The sequence below is a fragment of the Protopterus annectens genome, chromosome 13.part0 (assembly GCF_019279795.1).
Source record: "Protopterus annectens isolate FY-2018-M chromosome 13.part0, PAN1.0, whole genome shotgun sequence".
Classification (NCBI taxonomy): Eukaryota; Metazoa; Chordata; order Ceratodontiformes; family Protopteridae; genus Protopterus; species Protopterus annectens.
In genome coordinates this window covers 335,598,600-335,620,997 of record NC_056747.1, presented here as the reverse complement: position 1 = coordinate 335,620,997, position 22,398 = coordinate 335,598,600, and the positions used below count along the sequence as shown (strand labels likewise).

At 43.7% G+C, this 22,398-nt stretch overlaps 1 protein-coding gene across 1 annotated transcript in view; it reads right to left on the bottom strand.

Moving 5' to 3' along the window:
* Nucleotides 1–12,262: 12,262 nt before the first annotated feature.
* KLHL26 (kelch like family member 26) overlaps nucleotides 12,263–22,398 on the bottom strand; it is a 34,715-nt gene continuing 24,579 nt past the window's right edge. Inside the window, exon 2 of the mRNA XM_044053955.1 lies at nucleotides 12,263–14,331. Within this exon, the coding sequence (XP_043909890.1) occupies nucleotides 12,750–14,331 (1,582 nt within the window). The 3' untranslated portion in view covers nucleotides 12,263–12,749. The remainder of the gene's footprint in view (nucleotides 14,332–22,398) is intronic.

The following is a 22,398-nucleotide window of genomic DNA, read 5'->3' as shown; positions in this document are numbered from 1 at the left end:
TAACTTTAAGCAAGGATGATTCTCTGATGTTCCCATCCACAGGGAAACTCTGTAGGGAGAAAATAAGGACAACTTTAAATACAGCAATAACATATTTCATTTCTTAAATGCTATGCAGTTCAAATATTTACACACATCTGGGAAAGCCAGAACAGGTCAGAATCCAATAGTCATCTATTTTGCAACACTCTGTTATACCTCTTAAATCATATGTCCTAAACAGAGCTGCACACAGAAATAATTTTTCCGTTAAAACACTTGAGCACTGCACAAGTTCGGTGTATAATGACCATAAGGAAGCAACCTCTAAGTTAACATCTTGGTGAATTCCATTTCTGAGAACATCTTGTATATGAATTTAGAACAATACAAGGTTTGACTTATTCCATTATAAGTACTAAAGGGTGCCATGCAGTAAGCCACGTTTAGGGTTTCCAGCTAAAAAATGACATAATTTAAGGTGTAGTCAAAGAAACTCTGACAGCTTTAGTAAGACAATCACAGAAAGTACAGCTGTGTACACTTACCATAAATGTAGATGTTTGGGTGTATTCACTGTTGCAGTCATCACATTTGGGTTATCCCTGCCAGGGTAGCCCTTGGTCAGCCCGAATACCAGAGGCTTAGTATTTCTGCGTCAGTTGCCGTCGCTTCAGGACTGATGTCAGGTTGTCAGTAGTATAAAGTAAGGCAGCCGACACCATTACATCAGTTTTTCTTGCCCTAACTTTCAGAACCCCCCAAGTGGGAGCCAGGGTATGGTGGAAGAACCCCACCAGTAGAAAGTAAATACCAAAATGTTCCCTGTAAGGAGAGAGAGAGAGAGAGAGAGAGAGATAAAGAAGAGGGGAATGGAGGGAGAAAAACCAGGACTGCAACAGTGAATACACTCAAACATCTACATTTATGGCAAGTGCACACAACTGTACTATGTTTTTTGGGTTTCACTGTTGCAGTCATCACATTTGGGTTGATTCCCAAAGCTGAGGAAAAGGGTGGAGGCAGTCAAGGAGACTAGGGGCTGGCTAGGATGGCCTGCAAGACTACAGTGGCAAAGCCTGCCCTGGATTTGGAGAAGATAGGCAGGTGGTAATGCTTGGTAAAAGTGTGAACAGATGTCCAGGTGGCAGCCTCCAGGATGTCCCTGGTGGGGACTCCTCTGAGGAAAGCTGCAGAAGTGGAGGCTACTCTGGTGGAGTGAGTCCTGACCCCCTTAGGGGGAGATTTTCCATGTTGCTTGTAACAGAAATGGATGCAGTGTGCTATCCATTTGGAAATTGTTTGTTTGGAGATGGTTTTGCCCTCTGCCACTGCAGCAAAGCTAACCAGTAATTGATCAGACTTTCTGAATGATTTGGTCCTGTCTAGATAGAATCTGAGCTGTCTGTCCACATCTAGAGAGTTCAGTATCCTTTCCCCCTTGTTTTGTGGGTTAGGGCAAAAGGTAGGTAAATGAATGGATTGGTTGAGAGCCACACTGGACACCACGTTGGGCATGAAGGATGGGTTAGTTCTGAGGGAAACCCTGTCAGCATGGAAGATGATGAAGGGCTCCACAGCCATGAGTGCTTGTAGCTCGGAGACACTTCTGGCTGAAGTGATGGCAAGAAGAAAAGCTGTATTCCAGGAGAAGATGCCAGTTCAAAGGGGGGCGGGGTGAGTTTTTCGAACACAAAGGTAAGGTCCCAAACTGGGGTGGGTGCTCTTCTGGGTGGCCTCAAGTTGCTAGCCCCTCTTAAGAATTGTTTGATCAGAGGGTGTGAGAAAAGGGGCTGCTCAGTGTGGAAATGCACAGAGATAGCAGAGGCATGAATTTTAATAGAGGAAAAAGAGAGACCACTGTGTAGCAGGTCAGCTAGGTAATCCAGGATGAGGGGTAGGGAGAGCCGTGCCGTATTGGCTCCCTTAGCCTGAATCCAGGTGCAGAACCTTTTCTATTTGTCAGCATAAGACTTTATAGTGCTAGGGCGTCTGGCCTCACGTATGGCATCTAGAACCTGTTTATTGAGGTTGGCATATTGATATGGGGTCAGGGAATAAGCCAGGCTGCCAAAATTGAGGGTCTGCAATTGGGGATGCATGAATTCTCCTTCCCTCTGGGTCAGGAGGGTTGGGGTCTGATTGAGATGGCATGGTGGCAGTGGGGACAGGCTGTGCAGCAGTGGGTACCAGTGCTGGTGAGGCCAGTCTGGAGCAATAAGAACTGTCCTTGGTTTTTCCTCCCTTATTTTGAGCAGTACCCTGGTGATGAGAGGTAGTGGAGGAAACGCATAGACTGATAGCTTGACCCAAGGGAAGGATAGGGCATCCACTTTCCAAGCCATGCAGTGATGCTCCGTGGTGCAGAACTTGCTGAGCTGATGGTTGGTGTGGGAGGCAAAGAGGTAAACCTTCGGAGTGCCCCATTTCTGAGTTATTAGGGTGAAGGTTCTTTTGTCTAGCTGCCACTCATGTGGGTCCAGAAGATTTCTGCTCAAGTGGTCTGCCAGAGAGTTTAGAGAACCTGTCAGGAAATGTGCTAACAGGTGGAGTTGCATGGCAGAGGCTGTGTGCCAAAGGTTCGTGACCAGCCTGCATAGAGGGTAGGAGTGAGTCTCTCCCTGCTTGTTGATACACCACATCACAGCGGTGTTGTCTGTTTTGATCAGGAGAGCCCCTGGGGAGAAAAGGGGCCTGAAAGCTGTCAATGCATGCTGGACAGCTAACATCTCTTTCTGGTTGATGTGCAGATGGATTTGCTGTGGGCTCCTTTGGCCCCGTATGCAACTGCTGTCTAGGTGTGCACCCCAGGCATAGTCTGATGCATCTGTGGTGAGGGTCTGGGTGGCGGGGGGTGGTGAGAAAGGTAGTCCCTTGTTGTGGGAGCATACTGTTGCCCACCAAAGAAAATCCTTCCTTAGGCAAGGTATCATTGGTATAAGAGTTTCCAGGTCTTGAGAGTGTTGACACCAAAGGCTTTTTAGGTACCACTGAAGTTTCCTCATATGCAGTCTGGCATATGGAATGAGTAGAATGCAAGATGCTATGAACCCCAGAGCTTGCAGGATTTTCCTTGCGAATAACTGGGGTCTGGTGGCTAGTTGAGAGAAGTAGGCTGTCAGATAAGTTTGCTTTTCTGGTGTAAGGAATGCCATCTGGGATGCTGTGTCCAGGCTTGCTCCCAGGAATATAATCCTTTGGGCAGGTACTAGTTTGGATTTCTTTTAGTTGACAGTGTACCCTAGGGAGGTCAGGAGGGACTTTACAAAGGCCAGGTGCTTGAGTAGCTTTTCCTGACTGTCTGCCTCAATTAGGCAGTCGTCTAAATATGGGTACATTTGGGTATTCCTTTGCCTGCAAAAGGCAATGGTGGGAGCCAGACATTTTGTGAAAACTCTGGGAGCAGTAGATAAGCCAAAGGAAAGTGCAGAGAACTGAAAGTGCAGGGATCCTGCCCTGAAACATAGATATTTCCTGCATCATTCCCTGATAGGGATGTGGAGGTAGGCCTCTTTTAGGTCTAAGGTGGCTAGCCAAGCATCCTTGGAGAGCATGGGTAGCAGTTGCTGGAGGGTGAGCATTTTGAATTTCGGTATCACCAGGAAGGTGTTTAGAATGGATAGATCAAGGATGGGGTGCCAGGTGCCCTCTTTTCTGGGTACCAGAAATAGTCTGGAGTAGAAACTTTAGCCTACCTGTTCTGCAGGAACATGCTCTATTGTCCTCATAGAGAGCAGGGAAAGGACTTGCTTTTTCGCCTCTGCCCACTGGTTTGGAGGTAGAGCTGAGAACCCTTTTCGGGTTGGAAGAGTGAGGAAAGAAAATTTGTATCCCTGGGACACTATGTTGAGGACCCAGCGGTCGTTGGTAATAGTGGCCCAGGTGCTTGCGTGAAAGGAGAGTTTTCTCCTAGGGGTAAGTGCAGGTGGGCAGAGGGAGGAGGTGGGGAAGGAGAGTCATTGTGAGTTCTTACCATGAGGGGTTGGCTTAGAACTCCCTGGTTTTGAAGTGGAGGAATTCCACTGTTTAGATCTCTGCATTCTCTGTGGCTGCTATCTGGGGGGGGGGGGGGGCTGCTTCCCCAGGGTCTGGGCTGAACTGACCTGGTGGGAGCAGGAAAGGACCAGTGATTGGAGGGGCAATGCCTGCAGAACATTGGTGGCTGGACCTGTAGGAAATCCTTAACTGTCTGCACAGATTTAGCTTTTTCTTCCATCTTTTTTAAGACTTCCTCTGCCTTAACACCAAATAAGTTGTCTTTGTGCAAGGGTCCATCCAATAATTCTGATTTAACATGGTCTGGCAAGGGCTGTTCCTTAAGCCATGCATGTCTTCTAAGGACAGAACCGGTGACTGCTGCCCTGCAAGAAGTTTCTAGGGCGTCAAAACCACAGTGTAAGGTGTGCTTAGCCACTTGACTTGCAGAATGCATTAACTCTTGTAACTCTCTAGATTCTGCACAAGCAAGAAAGGAAGACACATTTTGTTTGAGGAGTTCCATGGTATGTTGCTGAAATTTTAGCATATGGAACTGGCAATTTAGTGCTCTGATAGCAAGAGTAGCAGAGGTGTATACCTTTTTTTACTCCATCTGTCTAGTGCTCGGGAATCCCTATCAGAGGGGGGTGGGATTCTTAGCAGAGGTTGCTTTAATTCCTTTAGGCCCTTGAGAAATTACCTCAGGGTTAGCAGTAGGGTTTTTGAAAAGAAATTTGTGTGAGTCAGGGATTCTGTAATACCGGTCAGGTTTTCTGGGTGCAGGAGTGTCAGGAGTCAAACTGGATTCCAGGAAAACATTGTCCACAACATCCAGGAAGAATTCTCCATGTCTCCTTTTAGACTGAGGGTAGTCCTGATATTCCCAGTGAAAATTCTCCCTTAAGTTACGAAGGGTTTCCCCAAAGGAAAAGTCCTCGGGTGGAGAGGCTGAAGGAATAGAATCCTCTGCATCAGAATCCTCATAAGCAGAGAGGGGTTGCATGTCTTCATATTCACATGCATCACAGTCATCAGACTCCTGTTCAGACAAAACTACTGGGGACAGATCTCTTCCTTTTCGAAGGGGTAGCTTGGCTTCCCCTGATCAGCATGATAGGGTCTTCCGCCATTTTAAGCATTTGAGATGGAGGCAAGGAAGCAGGTACCCGAGATTGGGTCGTCGTTTTCTTGGGTCTGGTTCATATCCTGGGCCTTAGAAACTCGGTAGTTTTTGAAAGAATGGTAGACGTGAAAGAAGTCGTTGGTTTGTGTCGAGAATCGGTAGTGGGAAGTACTTCCTCGGAAGCCGGTGCCTGCTCAGCAGCTCCACACCCATCCAAGGGTGAGGCAACCGCAGGATCCTTAGTCGAAGATGAGTTTTGCGGCATACCGGACTCCGAAAGTGTCTCGGTAGCGGCCTGCAAATCAACAGAAGCGGGCATCAGGGGCTGCAAAAGCGCCTCACTGAGGACCGGAGGAGAACTGACGACTAGCTTAATGGAAGCGTCGTCAGTAGGTTTGGATCTGTGCGGGTTGTCACTGTCTTTATCCTTACGTTTTTTCGGAAGATCTGCTGTTAGATGGCTTACCGAAGCCATATTGGAATTCGAGGACTGTAAGCGAAAATATCTACCTACAATAAGGGCCCGACGACATATAGTTCTGGCGTTAAAGCACAAAAGCGACAGCGAGGAACGTCGTGGTCTGGGCCTAAGCAAGTGACGCAGTAAGAATGAAAGTCTCTGTGTGGTATTTGCTTTCTACATTCGAGACAATTGTTAACTTTTTCTGAGATCGGTTAGTGCAAGAAAAAAGGATCTCCAACGTGGTACTTAGCTTTAGAAGACTTCAGCTTCAAGGCGTCGGTTGCCTTACTTTATACTACTGATGACCTGACGTCAGTCCTGAAGCGACAGCAACCGAAGCAGAAATACTAAGCCCCTGGTATTCGGGCCAGCCAAGGGCTACCCTGGCAGGGATAACTCAAATGAGATGACTGCAACAGTGAAACACAAAGAACATCTAACCATTACTCTTCCTAGCATACGATGCCCACAATTTTTCTATGGTCATAACAAAGGCAAGTGAAAGCATTGGGTGGTTCTATACACTTAAAATGCATCAGCTTTTACAGGGAATCCATATTCCATATTCTGTTGAGCTAAAACAGTTCTGCAACATCTCTTTTTTTTCCTTTGCCCTTCACTTACAATACATGGCAAACTTCCATGGCAGTTATTTAATCTCTTTTAAGAGGAGAGAAATGATGGTACAGCAAATGTCAGTAGTATGAAATAAATGAAGACTGCATGCTCTATCACTGATAAAAGTGCTTTCAGCCGAGACCAATCTGCTCCTGCTTGACTACTTACAACAATAACTGAAGCTCAAAATACAGCCAGTGGTTGGGACAGCTGTGAGGAGATGTTGGCACCCCCAGGGATGGAAAGCAATAAGCAGCATTTTCACTAGATGATCGTGGGTGGTAATGCAACTGCAAGCAGCTAAAGAATGTGAGATACTCTGACAAAACACAAACAGACTGACACTATGCCATCATTTCTGTGCATCACTGGGGACAGAAAAACTCAAACCACCTAAAAATACAGGACAAAAGGCTTCTCACTGATCACACAACGATTAGACAAAAGGTACTTATGGACAAAACAAGTCATCCAAACAGGCTTGAATGTTTGGTAGGATGTAGCACCTAATGAGTATACTGAAAAACAATAGGCAGGAGAAGTCAGATGATGGGGGAAGTAGAAAAGGGCTGTCTCACTAATAACTTATTTCTGCCAAAATGAAAATTACATGCTGGAAACTCTTAGTTCCCATTTCAAAATGTGCTGTTTGCTTAAGTTAATTCTTAACTTCCCAGAGAGTATTTACAAACATGTTTAGAAAATGTATTCGTGCAGTTGTTTTAGAAACATTTCATTGCATCACTGCCTGGTTTTAAAAACTGTAATACAATAGCACAGCTTGACACACGTTAATATATACAACTCTTTTGAGCTAAAAAACTAAAACCAAGAAGTATGTTTTGGAAAGTATACCTGTGCAAAATATTACCATAACGGTAGATGTCCTTCTCTTCACTGTTGCAGTATTCTTAACGTTATGGATCCCCCTGCCTAGGGTGGTCTGATGTCTGGCCAGTTTATCAAAGCCTTAGGATTCCCTCCAGTACAGCTCTTTTGATTGTGCACCTTTAACACCTAGTGGGCGTGGCTTGAGCCTTTAAAAAATAAAGTTATCACCTTACAATTCTAACAAATACTCATTGACATAGGTCAAATATCAATACAATTGTGTTTGCCATCATGTATGCTTCAAGATAAAATATTCTGATACCTTGTACAGGGCATGGTTTTGGAAATATTAATGCAAATATGAACAAGCAATATTTGACGCCTAGAGGAGCAGTAGGAGGTAACTGCAGATGCACCTGGAGGCGTCACTCGGATGTAATGATACACAGTATGTCACATGTATGCTCCTCGCTTAGAGTTGGGCATAAAGACGACGTCTGGACGTACCACCACAGAACTGAAAGCCTCAGTAGGAACGCTAGTCCAGGAAAATACAAGAGGTAACCAGTGCATCCAGAAAAGAAATGGACTGGGGGAGGAGGGAGGGAGTGAATACTGCAACAATGAAGAGAAGGACATCTGCTGTTGTGGTAAGATTTTACACAACTGTACTATGTCCTCCATTTCACTGTTGCAGTATTCTTAGTATTAGGGAAAGTGTCAAACCTCAGGAAGAAACTTGGGAGGGGAAGGACCATCAGAGCTCTCTAGGAAGGTATGAAGGATGCCCCTAGCCCCATCCAAGTTGTAGTGCTTGGTAAATGTATGCTTAGAAGTCCATACAGCTGACCCAAGAATGGAGTTACTATAAAAACCCTTGAAAAAGCACCAGAAGAAGCCACAGCTCTAGTAGAATGAGTCTCAACAGAAAAAGGAAGACTCTTACCTTGAAAAGAATAACAAAAACAAAAAGCTTTTGAAATCTAAGAAAAAATAGTCTGCTTGGATACAGCTAATCCCAAGGACCTGGGATGAAAGGAAACAAAGAGCTGATCAGACTTCCTAATAGTCTTAGTTTTAGCCAAATAAAATCTAAGTTGTCTATACACATTCAAAGTGTGCAGCACCTTCTCATCAGCAAATTATGGAGAAGACAAAAAAGTGGGCAAATGAATAGACTGATTAAGGAACAACTCATTCACCACCTTGTGCATAAAAGAAGGATTAGTATGCAAGGACACCCTGTCCTTATGAAACACCAAAAGGAGGAGGAGAAGCTATAAGGGCTTGAAGCTCGGACACCTGTCTGGCAGAAATAAGGGCCAACAAAAGAACAGTCTTTCAAGAGCAATGTTGCAGTTGTAGGAGCCACAGTTAATTTCCCCAAAATAAAATTAAGATCCCGGGGAGGAAGAACAGGCTTCCCGAGAAGCCTAATATGAAGGACGTCCTTAAGAAATTGTTCGCTTCAAACCTAGAAGCTAAAGGAGGACATAAAGGCAGACAAGCAGAGATAGCCAATAACTGGGGCTTAACAGAAGAATAAGCCAACCCAGCACTGAGCAATTCACACAGACAAGAGAGAACCAAAAGAATATCCACAGATAGTGGATCCAGCTTACTAGAAAGACACCAAACAAAAAAAAAGGCTTCCATTTGGATAAGTAGGATTTCCTAGTACTGGGTTTCCTGGCCTCCTGCAGGACCCTAAACACATCTTCAGAAAAAAGGTGTCTATGTGGAATCAAAACCCTATCACCCGCAGAGTCAACTGAAGAGTGGACAGGTGGGGATGGATGAGAGGTCCTTGTCATTTGCCAAGTAGGTCCACCCTATGAGGAAACTTGTGATGATTGCCCTTGGCTAAATGCAGGGGAAGAGGAAACCAATGCTGTCTAGGCCAAAAGGGAGTCACCAACATGATTTTGGGGGTGCCCTGTTGAACTTTGAGAAGTACTTTTGGAATGAGGGGAGAGAATGCATAAAGAAACATCCCCTTCTTGAAAAAGAGAGGGCGTCCACCTTCCACACCACAGGAGCTGTCTGTTCAGAGGGGGAGGCAAAAAGATCTATTTGAGGAGTACCGCACTGGTGGACAATGTCCAGAAAAACATCCCTTTGAAGCACCATTTGTGGGATTGAATTAAGGACCTGCTCAGAGTGTCTGCCACAATGTTTTGACCTGACAGAATGTTAACATACCACATCACTGTGGTGTTGTCTGTAAACATCTTGAGAGGTCCTGGGGAGAAAAGAGGATGAAAAGTCTGAAGACCAAGTGGAAGGGCTCATCTCTGACAATGATCTGCTCCTTCTGTTGAAAAGGAGACCAGACCCCCTTCACCTTCAGGGTGCCAAAAGATGCTCCCCATCCAGCATCTGTGAACAGCTCCTAAGAGGGAAGAGGTGGATGAAAAGGGAGCCCTGGATTTAAGGACAACTGCTAGATCCACCAGTGGAGTTCCTTCTTGAGACAAGGCAGAACAGGAACTACAAATTCTAGGTGAGGAGTATGATGAAGCCAAAATGACTTCAGGAACCACTGAAATTTCCTCATGTGAAACTTGGCCAAAGTGAACATATGGCTGTAATGGAAGCTAGAGGAAGAACAGTTTGAAAGAAGGAGATGAAGGTTAAGGCCTTGGGAGGAGGCAGAAATGCTAGCAAAGTCACCGTCTGAATCCTGCAACCCAGGAAAAACATGGTCCTGAGAAGGAGTCAGAGAAGACTTTTTGAATTTTATTGTAAACCCCAGGCTCTGAAGAAGAGAGATGGCAAAATGGAGATTTTGCAAAAGGATCTCTGGAGAGGGATGCCTGAAACAATAGGTCGTCCAAATAGAGAAATACTTGGATCCCTTGAAGCCTGCAAAAAGCTATTACAGGAACAAGGCATTTGGTGAATACCCTTGGGGCAGTATAAAGACCAAAGGACAAAGCAGAGAGCTGAAAATGCCAGGAAACAACAGAGAAGCAAAAATTTCCTGAAAATGGGGTGAATTGAAATATGAAGATAAGTATCCTTGAGATCCAGAGACACCATGTATGTCTGAGGAAGCAAAAGAGGGAACAAATTCTGAAGGGACAACATTTGAAAAGTGGGCACATTTAGAAAAGTGTTTATATGAGAGAGGTTAAGAACTGGTCTCCAAGAACCCTCCTTTCTGGGAACTAGAAATATCATGGATTAAAACCCCCTCCCCCTTTGGGACACAGGCACCTCTTGAATTGTACCCCAAGTCAAAAGGTCCCAAAGTACCTCTGGGAAAAAGAAAAGTGGTTACAGAGGATGTTGAGGAATACCTATAAAAGGGAGAAGGGATTTCCACACCATGAAATACCCCTGGCGAGTAATGGACAGAACCCAGGAATCCTGAGTAATCTGTAGCCAAACTGGAAGAGAGATAGATAAAGAGAAAGATGAAAGTGGCTGGGAAGAATATGATAGACAGCACCTGGTTTATCTGGAAAGGAAGATTTCTGAATCTCTGAAGTCTGAGTAAACTTAGCAGGAGGAGCCCACTTGCCACCTTTTTGTCATTAGGAGGAGGGAGAGAATGCCTGCGAAAAAAGGCTGGCTTACTGGGGTAGTTTCTTTGAAATTTAGGAATAGATGAAACAAACATCCTTGAGTTCCTTTAAAGCCTTACCTTTATCCTGAAGGGACTTAAACAAATCAGCAGCAGCTTCACCAAACAAGTGCTTATCATCAAAAGGGCCATCCATCAACTTAGCCTTGATGTCATCAGGCAAAGGTTGAAGCTGAAGCCTAGAATACCTCCTCATCAATGACCCAAAAGCAGCAGCCCTAGAAGAAGCATCTGCTGTATCATAACTACACTTGATGGAATGACAAGTCATCTGTGAGGATGTTCCTAACAGGGAAAGAGTAGAAACTTTACCCTCAGAGTCTGGAATATCCTATATAACCTGACAAGCCTGAGATAGGAGAGCCAACACGTAGCTGGACATATGGGTCTGATCATTAACAGCCCTAAAAGCCAAGGTACCCAAGGTGCAAACCTTCTTACCTAGCCTTTCCATGGTTCTGCTATCTTTATCAGAAGGCAGTAATTTGTGTTAAGGAAGCAATTGAGAGGGCTTGTCAGAGGCTATAGACACCACTGAGGAGTCAAGCAGCAGGACACTTGTACCAAAATTTACAGTCCTCAGGCACCCTATAAAAGCTATCAAGTTTCTTGGGAACAGGAGGCTGAGAATCAGAAGCTTTAGAGCATTGGAAAACACATTCAACAAAGCAGCCAAAACAGGAGGTACAGCAGAAGGCTTAGGGGATTCAGTCTGCTGCAACTCATAGTACCTCTTATGAATCTCGCAATCCTGAGCACAATCCCATTTAAAACAGTCCATCATCCTGGAAATTGTGTCCTCAAAAGAAATCTCCTCAAAAGGAGCACCAGGACTGGTCGATTCTTCTTCCTCTGACCCAAAGTCCAAAGGAGAAGGAATCTGAGAAGAGTAAGCAAGGGATTCCTCATCCGAATCAAACTCCTCCTCAGAGGAATCCTGTTCCCTGGGTCTTTTAAGGGGAGTAGAGGACCAAGGGGGACCAGGAACAGAAACACTCTGAAGAGGTTTCAATGCCATCAAAGCACTAAACAAACCTTGAATGAAGGCCTTCTACTCACTCTGTGGATCCTTAGAGGCAGAAAAGTGTTTAGTTTTTTTGTTTTTTCTTTAATGGGATGTCTGCCTTATAAAACTTGGAAGGTCCAGACCCAGAACGGCATTCAATAACAGTAGTAGGGACTTCTTCTCTGACTAAAGTCTGAGGGACAACCCAAGGCCTCTCGGAAATGATCGACCGTGGTTCCCCTAAATGTCCAAAATGGACACCTGCAAAGTCGCATCCCTGCAGGCCTCCAACCCAGTCGCAGCACAGGAATCAGACAATAAAGCCAGGTGAACCTCTGGGCATGCAATCACCTCAGGGGAAATGTCCGGTGGAGGATGAACAGCAGATGATTCTGGCCTAGGCTTACTGGCCTTCTTCTCTGATGGCTGTCTCAGGGTGGGAAGTTCCCACCATAATATCTTTCGCAAGAAGTTTAAGTCGCTGATTTTCCAGATACAGCACCAAAGAAGAAAGTCAACTAGGCAAAGTTTTTGGTACAAAAGCCTAACAGATGGAACAGGACGTATGGTCACGCGAAGTGCCAAGGCAAAACAGACACTGCTCGTGGTGGTCTTTATGGGGAATCTGTCTCCCACACTGGCATTTATCCTTCTTAGATGACATGAAACCCCACAAGCAACAAAAAGACAAGTAAAAAAAGAACCCCAATGGTGCACTTATCTGCAATGGCTCAGTGAAACCAGGAACAGAATGTAGGCATTCAGACCAAAGATCAAGAGATGGCATTTAGACTGGCGGCAAAGTTGTTCTGAGGATGGTACGTCTGAATGTCAACTTTATGCCCTATGCTACACGAGGAGCATATGTGTGACATACTGCATACCTTAAAGCAACCTAAAGCTTTGGTATACTTGCCAGACATCAGGATGCCCTAGGCAGGGGATCCCTAATATTAAGAATACTGCAACAGTGAAATGAAAGGACATCAAGTGATATTACAAGTCACAATCTGAAAAATAAATTTGGTCTCTGTCATTTTGAGAATGATTTCAGAAATCAGCTGTTGTGCCAGAATAAATAAGTGAAACCTGCAAAATTCTCTTTTCTTTTGACATATTAATTTACAGGTGCAGAGTTCAGCAGTTTAAATAGGAAACTCAGCTATCGCTGCGTTGTAATCTGTGGCAATATGACTGGCACACAAGCAGTACCAGCAAACGATTCTGCAAAGTGCAAGTCACGCTCCCACTCGTCAGTCTCTGTATTATATACCTGAACAATGCTTGTCACATTATTCAGATGCCAGTTGTAACCACCTACTATGTAGATTTTCTTCTCCAACAAGCAGCAACCAGCTTCAGATTGACCAGCTCTCATTGGACTCACAGATGTCCACTGATCAGTCTCAGGCACATAATACTCTACAGCCAAGACATCAAAGCAGCGATCCACATGATCCATGCGGCCTCCAAGTGCATAAATCCGATCATTTACAGTGACCATGGCATGAAGGACTCTTGGTTCATTCATTGGGGTTTTAAATTCCCACTGGTCTGTCACTGGGTCATAACAATGTAAAGATTTTTTATCCTCCACGGTTATTCCATATCCGCCTGATATATATAACTTGCCTCCTCCAGAAGCACCTGCATGACCCCAAGTCCGGCGACTAAGAGAACATACAAATGTCCATTCATTCTTTCTTGGACAGTATCGTTCAACAGATGCCAAGCTTCCTGACCGATTTCTTCCTCCAGTTGCATACAGCATTCCATGTAACACATTTAAATGAAACTGTATTCTACATTCCTGCATTGCCTGTATTCGTAGCCAAAGATTCAGATGAGGATCATATCGGAAACCAACATCTACTGCTCCCTCACCACTTCGATACTGCAAATGTTGCCCACCTATTACATAAACAAAATTGTCAAGCACTGCAACACAAGCATGACTACAGCCAATCTCCATCTCAGTTAATTCCTTGAATTGGCGTGCAGTGACGTCTGGCAAGTAATATACTTTGCTACTCACAGTCCTGTCATTATCTGTGTAAGGAGTACCACCGAATGTTACCAGAGAGACAATGTCTGAGCGGATAGTGGTTCGAGGGGACTGCATCTCATGCTGCCGGAATGGCAAGATTTGGTAGTTAAAGGCTTCCAACAGATACTGTCTACACAAAATGTCTTCTACCATGATGTCAACTGTTTGGACATTGTCTACAAGTTCAGACGACTTCATTAGTGGGAAACGAATATGACAAAGAACCTGACTTGCACTTGCACGTCGAGATGGGTCATGCTGCAACCAACGGATTGCAGCATGGAACAGGTCAATCTCACTGCAATTTTTCAGTTTATTGCTCTGTAGAAAAAAGACAAGCCTCTCTAGAGGTAAATGAAGGAAGTCCTCTTCTTCAGCAATTTGAAGGAAGTGCCTAAAGGTAAATGCATCTACAGACTCCTTCAGGGAAGAAAGGCTAAAAGTTGTTGCCATCTGCCCAATGTTCAGGCATGTCTCAACACTCATGGCAGATTTGAGAAACTCCTCACAAAGCTCCACAACTGGCACCATTTGGAGAAAAACTGCAGCTCCTAGTACATCCTGTATACAGTCAAGGTCCAGTGTGACTTCAGCACTGTATGCAAAATCAATAATATGTTTCAACCCCTTTGCCGACACACCTTTCAACTCAATTACATCTTGGGTAGCTTCTCTCATGCCTCCTGTGAACATCGCTCTGTAAATCAAGAAAAAGGATTTTTTTTAGTGATGAGAATGATTAGCTCAAAATCAATGCTAATTAATTTTAAGTAAATGCTCCTAATATTGCATTTCATATCAAGAACACATAAACAGATCAGCTCTATTAAGCGTGCAAAATTTCTGAAATATTGCAGGAAATTATGACTTTTGATATTCATTATGAGCACCATTAACCTATTAACCCTCCATTTTTCACAAGCAGAATGACAAGCACAGAAAATATATATACATTAAAATCTAACATTTTTAGAATAGTACAACTGTGTCTTTGTGCTCTGCTGCTCAGCATAAGAGATGGAAACAAGATCTCTTCATATCTTCATTTTATGGAAATAAAGGACTTAATTCACTCCATTCTCTAATGACTTAATCCACTGTGGGGCTGTGCCTATCCTGGCATTAAATGGGCACAAGGCACACAAGCCTATTCTGACTGGAGAGTCAACCTACTGGAGGATACACACGTGTGCGTGTACATGCACACACACACACACACACACACACACACACACACACACCTATGGGCAGTTTCTGAGAGGTACCAATTAACCCAAGGCATATTTAGTGATATAGGAAATGACTGCAGCACAGGGAAAATCCATGTGGATGCAGACAGGATGTGCAGACTACTCACAAAGCAGGGTACAAATACTTTGTGGCAGTTAAAAAGGTACACGTTTCCTATGACATTTTCTCTCAAAAGGCTAACTATGATACAGCTGTGGACTCCACATACACATTATTCTTATTAAAATGAAATTCCACTGAATCTGTGGCCATGAAACTGACTGCTACATTTAATCAAGGTGGAAGTACACCTCCACTGAGATAGCACATGCATTGTAATTGAGGGGAGGTGAGACACTGACGTACCCAATATAGTGTGGCATATTTACCCAGTGCATATGCAAAAGAAGATGAGTTTATAACAGTCTTACACTGTGTATGTGAAGTGAGTACCACTCTGCCAACATTACTTTTTTAGTTAAAGATAACACACATTTCATGGTTTATGAAAGTCTGTTTGGAATGATGAATCATTTACAGAATCATTAGAGAGTTTTCAACTCAAAAACTTTACAGCGCACACTGGTATATGACATAGCATGTGTTGGATACCAGCATCAACTTAAGGCTACACTCCTTATCTGGATTTACCTCAAAAAAGCTGTAGGAAGCAAAGGAGTCTTGCAGCAGGAGCCCTTACTATGTGTTCAGTCTGAAATAGAGTATTTCATCAAGAAAATACGACAATCAACCACACAGGGAAAATGGATCACTTACCAAGGTACAGTTATTTTACACAGATTTCATACAGAGAAGTGTGTGAAGCCAGAAAGCTTTCACACAACAAAGTACCTTCTAAGAAAGTGAAGGGGTGCATCTTGACAAATAGAAAAGAAAAACAGAAAAGCATGGACAGGACTCTGTAGACTAATCACTCAAACTCCAAGATGATGCAGATTTCACTGGATCTGTGCCAGCACACACACTGGAAAGTACTGTGCTACTTGTGTCACTAGGAAGGTTTGGTCCAGTTACGAGAAGTTAGAAGGGGTTCCAGTGGTGATAGCTGAGCTCTGATGAGAGGCAGCAGCAGCTACTACACAACAAGATGAGGGAGTAAAAGAGAAAACCACTACACTGGTACAGAAATTTCCCTCACTGCGCCAATGCATGTTCATCTACTGAAGGAGTATGTCAATAGGTGTGTACTAAGCTAAAGACCACTGGGGCCTTTTTAAACCTAGCCATGCATCACAAATCTCTGACAAGTTCTGGTATCTATCTATCTATTTATTTAAATGTGTTTACCAAGATAGTGCACTGATCTCAATCAACCACTTGCAGGCACAGTCTGGGTGAACAAGATCACATAAGAAATTAACAAAGCATATTTACAGATACAAGGATATGCTATAAAAGATGTACATTTTTACAGATACAAAAACATGTTACATTTAATGAAATGTGAATGGAGATGAATCATTTACAAGCTGCTTGTGTTCATTACAGATATAGATGCCAAACCAAGAGAGAATTTCTGGTTGCCCATCCAATTGTCCAGGTTAACTTGAACTGACTTAGGAAGGAACTCTGCTTCACATAGAGAAGGAGCCACTTTCAGAGAAAAGGGAGTCTGGGATACATACCTGTCTCTCCATCATATCTTATTTATATCACAGTCAATGTTTGAAGTCTTTAGACTAGACAGTTCTGGTATTGTCTGTTTTACAGATCTTTAGGAGGTCCATCAGAGTGGGGTCCAATAATGCTTTCTATGCAAGCCATAAATCTACCTGAGGTAGAATACAGGGACAGGGCTTTGAAGCAGTCTGCATAGGACATGTTATTTACTCCATGTATTGTTTTAGTGAGGAACCTCTGTGGATACTCCAATTGTTGGAATGCCTGGTTAGGTACATACCAAATCACTGGTCTGATGAGTGCCAAATACAGTGGAACAATTACCTCCTTGGACCTAAATGCCATACATTTGTTTACGAGTTGCAAAACATAGATTTATTTCCCCACTACAAAAGATATGAGATAGTAAAAGGCTAGAATACGTTCTATATATGTCCCCAAGTATCTGACAACTGGACCATCTCTTAGGGGTGTGTTATCAATATGGCAGTTAACACAAGTGGTTGACTTCGCAAAGGGTACTACTCTGCATTTATTGGCATTTAGCTTTAGTCCATGGCACCAGTGATTTATCTGTGTCAGCCCTTGTTGAACAGCATAAGTGACAGTGGGGGATTCTACGACTGCTTATAATTTACAATCTTGTGCAAATTTTGTCAGCCAGAGGTCCTTAAAGTTGTCCTTCACTTCAGAGAAGCAGATGCCAAAAGCAGTAGTTCCAAGGACTGACCCCTGAGGGATTCTGCTGGTAACTGGCCTCTGTGCAGTGGTGGACTCCTCAATTCTAACTTCCTGGGTCCTGTCTGTGAGCCAAAAGGCTATCCATTGGGTGACATTAGGGTTTATACCTAACATCTTAACTTTGTCAACAATTCCCGAGTGGGGTGTGACATCCCCACACTGGGCCAGAAATCAAGGAGTCTGAATCCTCACCACTAACACTGGAGAGGGATGTGCACTTGAAATACAAATGGATACACTCAGTATTTCCAGATGCTGACCTCAATGCATCAAGCACAATTTCCCTTAGAGCACTCAGGGCACACACTCAGCCTGAGGTTTAGGTGCCTCTATATCTGTCTCCCTCCAAGTCCCCAGTAAGACTTCCCACTGGTACAGCTGTATGGTTGGTCCTCAGCTGAGTGTTCAAGCCAAGTCCTCCAGCACCCTCTCTGTGAAGCCAGATTGCCTGCCGTCCCCCCCTTTTGCCCAGACTATAAGGTAGTTATCACTGCCACCAGTCAGTTACTGTAAGGCTCTTAAAAGGGTATCCAATTACACTGAGTGAAGTTAATATTAATACAAATGGTAATGTTGACCAAACAACCAGGCTTCAGGAGTGGCCACAGTTACCACCAAATAAATATATGCAAATACTCTCAAAACAAATATTTTTCTAAAAGGACCAGCCACAATGAGAAGTTGAAATATATTTAATAATAAATAATAAAAAAAGAAGAAATACTAAATATCTATTTACAGTAAACACCAGAGTTTCAGTCACGGGGAATATTAAAAATAACACTGATGGGAAGTTTCACACAGTTATAGAAAAACAGTACTTCTAATCTCACTATATTTTCCTGACTTGTATAAAAGAATTACTGTTCCCTAGTTAAGTTATTTACCACCAGAAGGCAAGATGACGTGGGCAAGTTGTCTTTGTTGTCAGATCCAAGGCAGAATGCAGAATGCTGAGAGCAAATTCCTGCTAAAAATCTAAATATTAGTTTTGGCTTACAGAATGATATCACACACATCTGATCGTCTGACTCTGTTTCCCATGCTATCACCAATACAAGATGATGACAGGATTTTTATCAGCTGTGTGTTACCATACACACACATAGAGGCTTTGCTCATATCTTCTGGGAGTCAAAAAACATAAAACCATTCCACTTTTCCTACAGGAGCTACAACATATTCTCTATCACAGACATTGCGTCGCTGGCTCCATTCAAAACTGTAGGATAACATATTTATGGCTTAACCCATAAAGTAATTTAACTTCAGATGTATTTTGCAAAGTCAGGTGGATTAAGAATCACTTCTTCATTTCCAGTATATTCTGTTACAATGTACATATTTAAAGAGTTTCAATAATGCATGTATATCTTGTTTCCTTCCAGCAGGGCACACTGTTAATACATTTTAACACAAGTAAACCTTACAAATACATTTTCACCACAAACATCTGGACAAATCAGTTTGATATACAAATGACATACAATTATTTGCAATATTCCAGCTAGCTGTACTGGCATACGTTACAAATAGACTTCCGTATTTCTCCTGGCATGGCTGGCAGTACCTCCTATCATCACACCTCTCCCCCTATGAAGACTCAAGCTAGTTTTTCAAGTGCCCCTTGAGAATCATTGCTTCAGAGGAATGAACTTATCTGGGAATACACTACCCCATACCCTGTCATGGCACTGTTAACCCCACTACAGTGCTGCACTGTCATATCATATCATATGCCTGAAACCCTAGGCTCCATCATAGTAACTTGGGATTTTTCTGCCTGACTCCCTGTAGCCGTAGATCCCCCTCAGACTCCTCCTGCCTCCTACTGCAAATACTTAGCACCAGTGCATCCCTATCACAGTAAGGTTTCAGCATGTGAACATGGTACAGTATGAGCCCCTGCCTTATGCCTAGCAGTTGTATCATGTAGTTAACATCAGTAACCCTCCTTACCTCTTTGAAGGGTCACTCTCAAGTTGTCTGCAGCTTATTGGGTCTGACAAGAATGAGAACCATCACCTGCTATCCTTTAGCATACTCTCGGGCTCGAGCATTTCTGTAGTACCAGAGCTTTTTCTCCTGCTGGGCTCCTGCTAGGTCTGCTGGGCCAAGCCTTGTCTTGAGGTTTAGGCCATATGCCACATAAGACTCCTTGTGGGATTCACACTCACCCTCCCACTCATCAGGAATCAAACCTAAAGATCTCATCACCCTATGGCCATACAGCAACTCAAATGGTGAAAAAACTGTGGATTCCTGGGGTACCACTCTGTAAGCAAACAACAGATGGGACAAATGTTTGTCCCACTCTCTCAAACTGGTCTGCAAATGCCTGTAGTATGGCCTTTAGTGCAGAATTTAACCTCTCCACAAGACCATTAGTCTGGGGGTGGTAGGGGTGGTCTTTAGGTGCTTCACCCACAGTGCTTCCACAGACAAACCAACAGGTCTGACATGAAATTAGCACCTCTGTCAGTCAGTATTTCTCTCAGAAAACCTACCCTGCTGAAAATCTCTAACAACGCATTTGCCACCTTCTCTGCGTCAATGCAGGACAGAGACACTGCCTCAGGGTATTTAGTAACATAATCTACAACCGCCAGGATATACTTCCTCCCTGTGGAGCTTGGGGTACTCAGAGGCTCCACAATATCTATAGCTACCCTCTGAAATGGATAATCACAGGCAAAGGCATCAAAGGAGCTTTCACTTGGTCTACTTTCTGGCACTGCTCACAGGTCCTGCAGTACCCTCTTTCGTCCCTTGCAATCCCAGGCCAATAAAAGTTTTTTCATAATACATCTATTGGCACACTTTATGGCCATATGACCTGCAAAAGGAATGTTATGGGCTATGGGTAGAAGTGCCAGATGGTAGGCCCTAGACACTACCAACTGCTGTATTACCTCACCCTCTAGCCCTCCTCCATGGTCCACTCTCTGTGCAGTAACCCTTTGTTCCAGCATACAGACTCCCCTTTTCCTTGAGGATCAGGTTCCTCCCTAGCTACCTCCCGCAAGCCTCTTAAATTAGGGTCTGAGAGATGAGCTTTTCTCAGCTCTACGTTTGTAAAGTTTGGTATCCTCTGGCAGCAGTGCCTCACTGTCAGCCTGAGTACTACTATTCACCTCTGCCCTTGCAGTCATTCTGTCCAAGGGAACATCAGTACCTACCAGCAACTGTGGCTCACCTTCAGGCTCACTGCTACAGGTAACTTCCTCTCTGAAATAGCCACACCACCAGCCCTTGCTACAGGTGTGATGTCTGTCTTGGTCTCCCCCAGGCTACCAGACCCACATGCCTGTCTCCAAGCCTGACTGCATGTAACTGCATACACACAAGATACTGCATTATCAAAACCATTCCCTATCAGGACATCTGCAGGGACATCCTCAAACACACCTACTTATTTGCTTTATTTTCCACCCTCGCAGTCAAGGTGAACCCTAGCCAAAGGCATTTGGAATGGGGTCCCTCCTAAAGCTCCGACTGGTGTGCACTGTCCAAGCAAGCATTGTTCCTCTTTCACCACTGCAGTCGTCACAATGGTTATGTCAGAGGCTCTTCTCTCCCATTGTAGTGGCCTGTTTTCCATCCACTAAGATAGGATATAACCTTGTAATAGTTTGGTACCACTGGCATACTGTTACTCCCACTTGCTGGCACTCCTATCTTTTGTTCCCCGCCTTGCCTCTGTGGGCATCTATATGCTACATGGCCCCACTGGTTACATTTAAAACATTTAACCTTTGATCCCGGCCATGGACTTGAACTAGTGTCTTCCCCTCTAACAGGTTTATTCTGCTGGGGTAGTTTAGTGTGCCCACCATGGGTTAGTTTTTCTGACTCACAACCTTGTATTACTTTGTATCTACCCCTTCCCCCACCTTGAACCTGCACACATCCCCCCCACTCCTGCTTATAGAGGTATCAAAAAACCTGATGTAGAAAGGCACCATCTTTTGACTTGGCTTTTCTGTCTTGCTTCATATGAATCCCCAGTAGTGTGCTCACATGTAAGTACTACCTGATATTGTTTTTGTTTGTGATTCTTGTTGCTATTTTTGTAAAGTTCATCCTAAGGGGATCTTGCAGTGCTTCTGTAACCACTCTGCCTCCCCAAGAACTAACTTTAAATGTGTATGTACCTTATTGTAAAATAAAAATATATCCTATACCTACCACTGTTGTACATTAACCCTGTGTGCATTCGCTAGCAGTCTATCAGGGATTTTATTTCCCTTTCCTCTCCTAGGCTCTTTTCCAAACCTCTGAGTGCTCGCAGCTTACCATTGTACTTAGTAAGGCCACCAGGTGGGATTGTTCAACCACTACCTATCTTTTAATACAAGCCAAAAGTACTGTAACTGTTCTGTTAATTTACCATTGCCCTGTTTTAGCCCTATTAATACTACATTCTACTAAACTGCTACTACCCTGTTTTCAGCTCCTATCCCATCAACCCTCTGCATCCTTCTAATTTCACACACAGTGCTTTATGCCAGTGCTTCCTTACCTCTGAGCTAGTTCTCAGCTTCACTGATAACGTTTCGCTGGCTTTCCTCTTTCTCCTTGCACCAAAGCCAAACATTCCACTCATCACTGTGTTACCCTCCAATCCCTCAACTGGTTAGAATTCACAAATTACCTGGACTTCCTCCTGCTCACTACAGCACACAGACTAATATTTAATCCAACCAAATGCTCCGCTCTAACATCCTTCTCACATAAACCCCAAACAGATCTGAACACAAAAACTTAAATTACTGTCCACAAATCTAAATGTCCTGCTGGACAACTTCTCCACTCCTTCTCCTTAGGTAAGAAATGGAACTCTCTCCCTTCCACACTAAAGACACTGTCAAACACAAACAACTTCAAAACTCAGCTTTACACTTAGCTCTCCTCCAAATGGAAATCTAACTGCATTCTCCCTACCCAGAACTCTTTATCAAAAGCCTCCTGAGTTCCTAAGCACCTTATAGCTGGCTATAACCTTCTATAGCCAATTCCCATACGATCTCTCACACTCTGTAAATAGCTTTTGTCTTTAACTGTGTGAATCTGTTAAAATGTATCTGCACGATATTTTTCCACTATGGGCAATATTGCTCATGCTTTGTATTATTTGATATGTATTTGCATT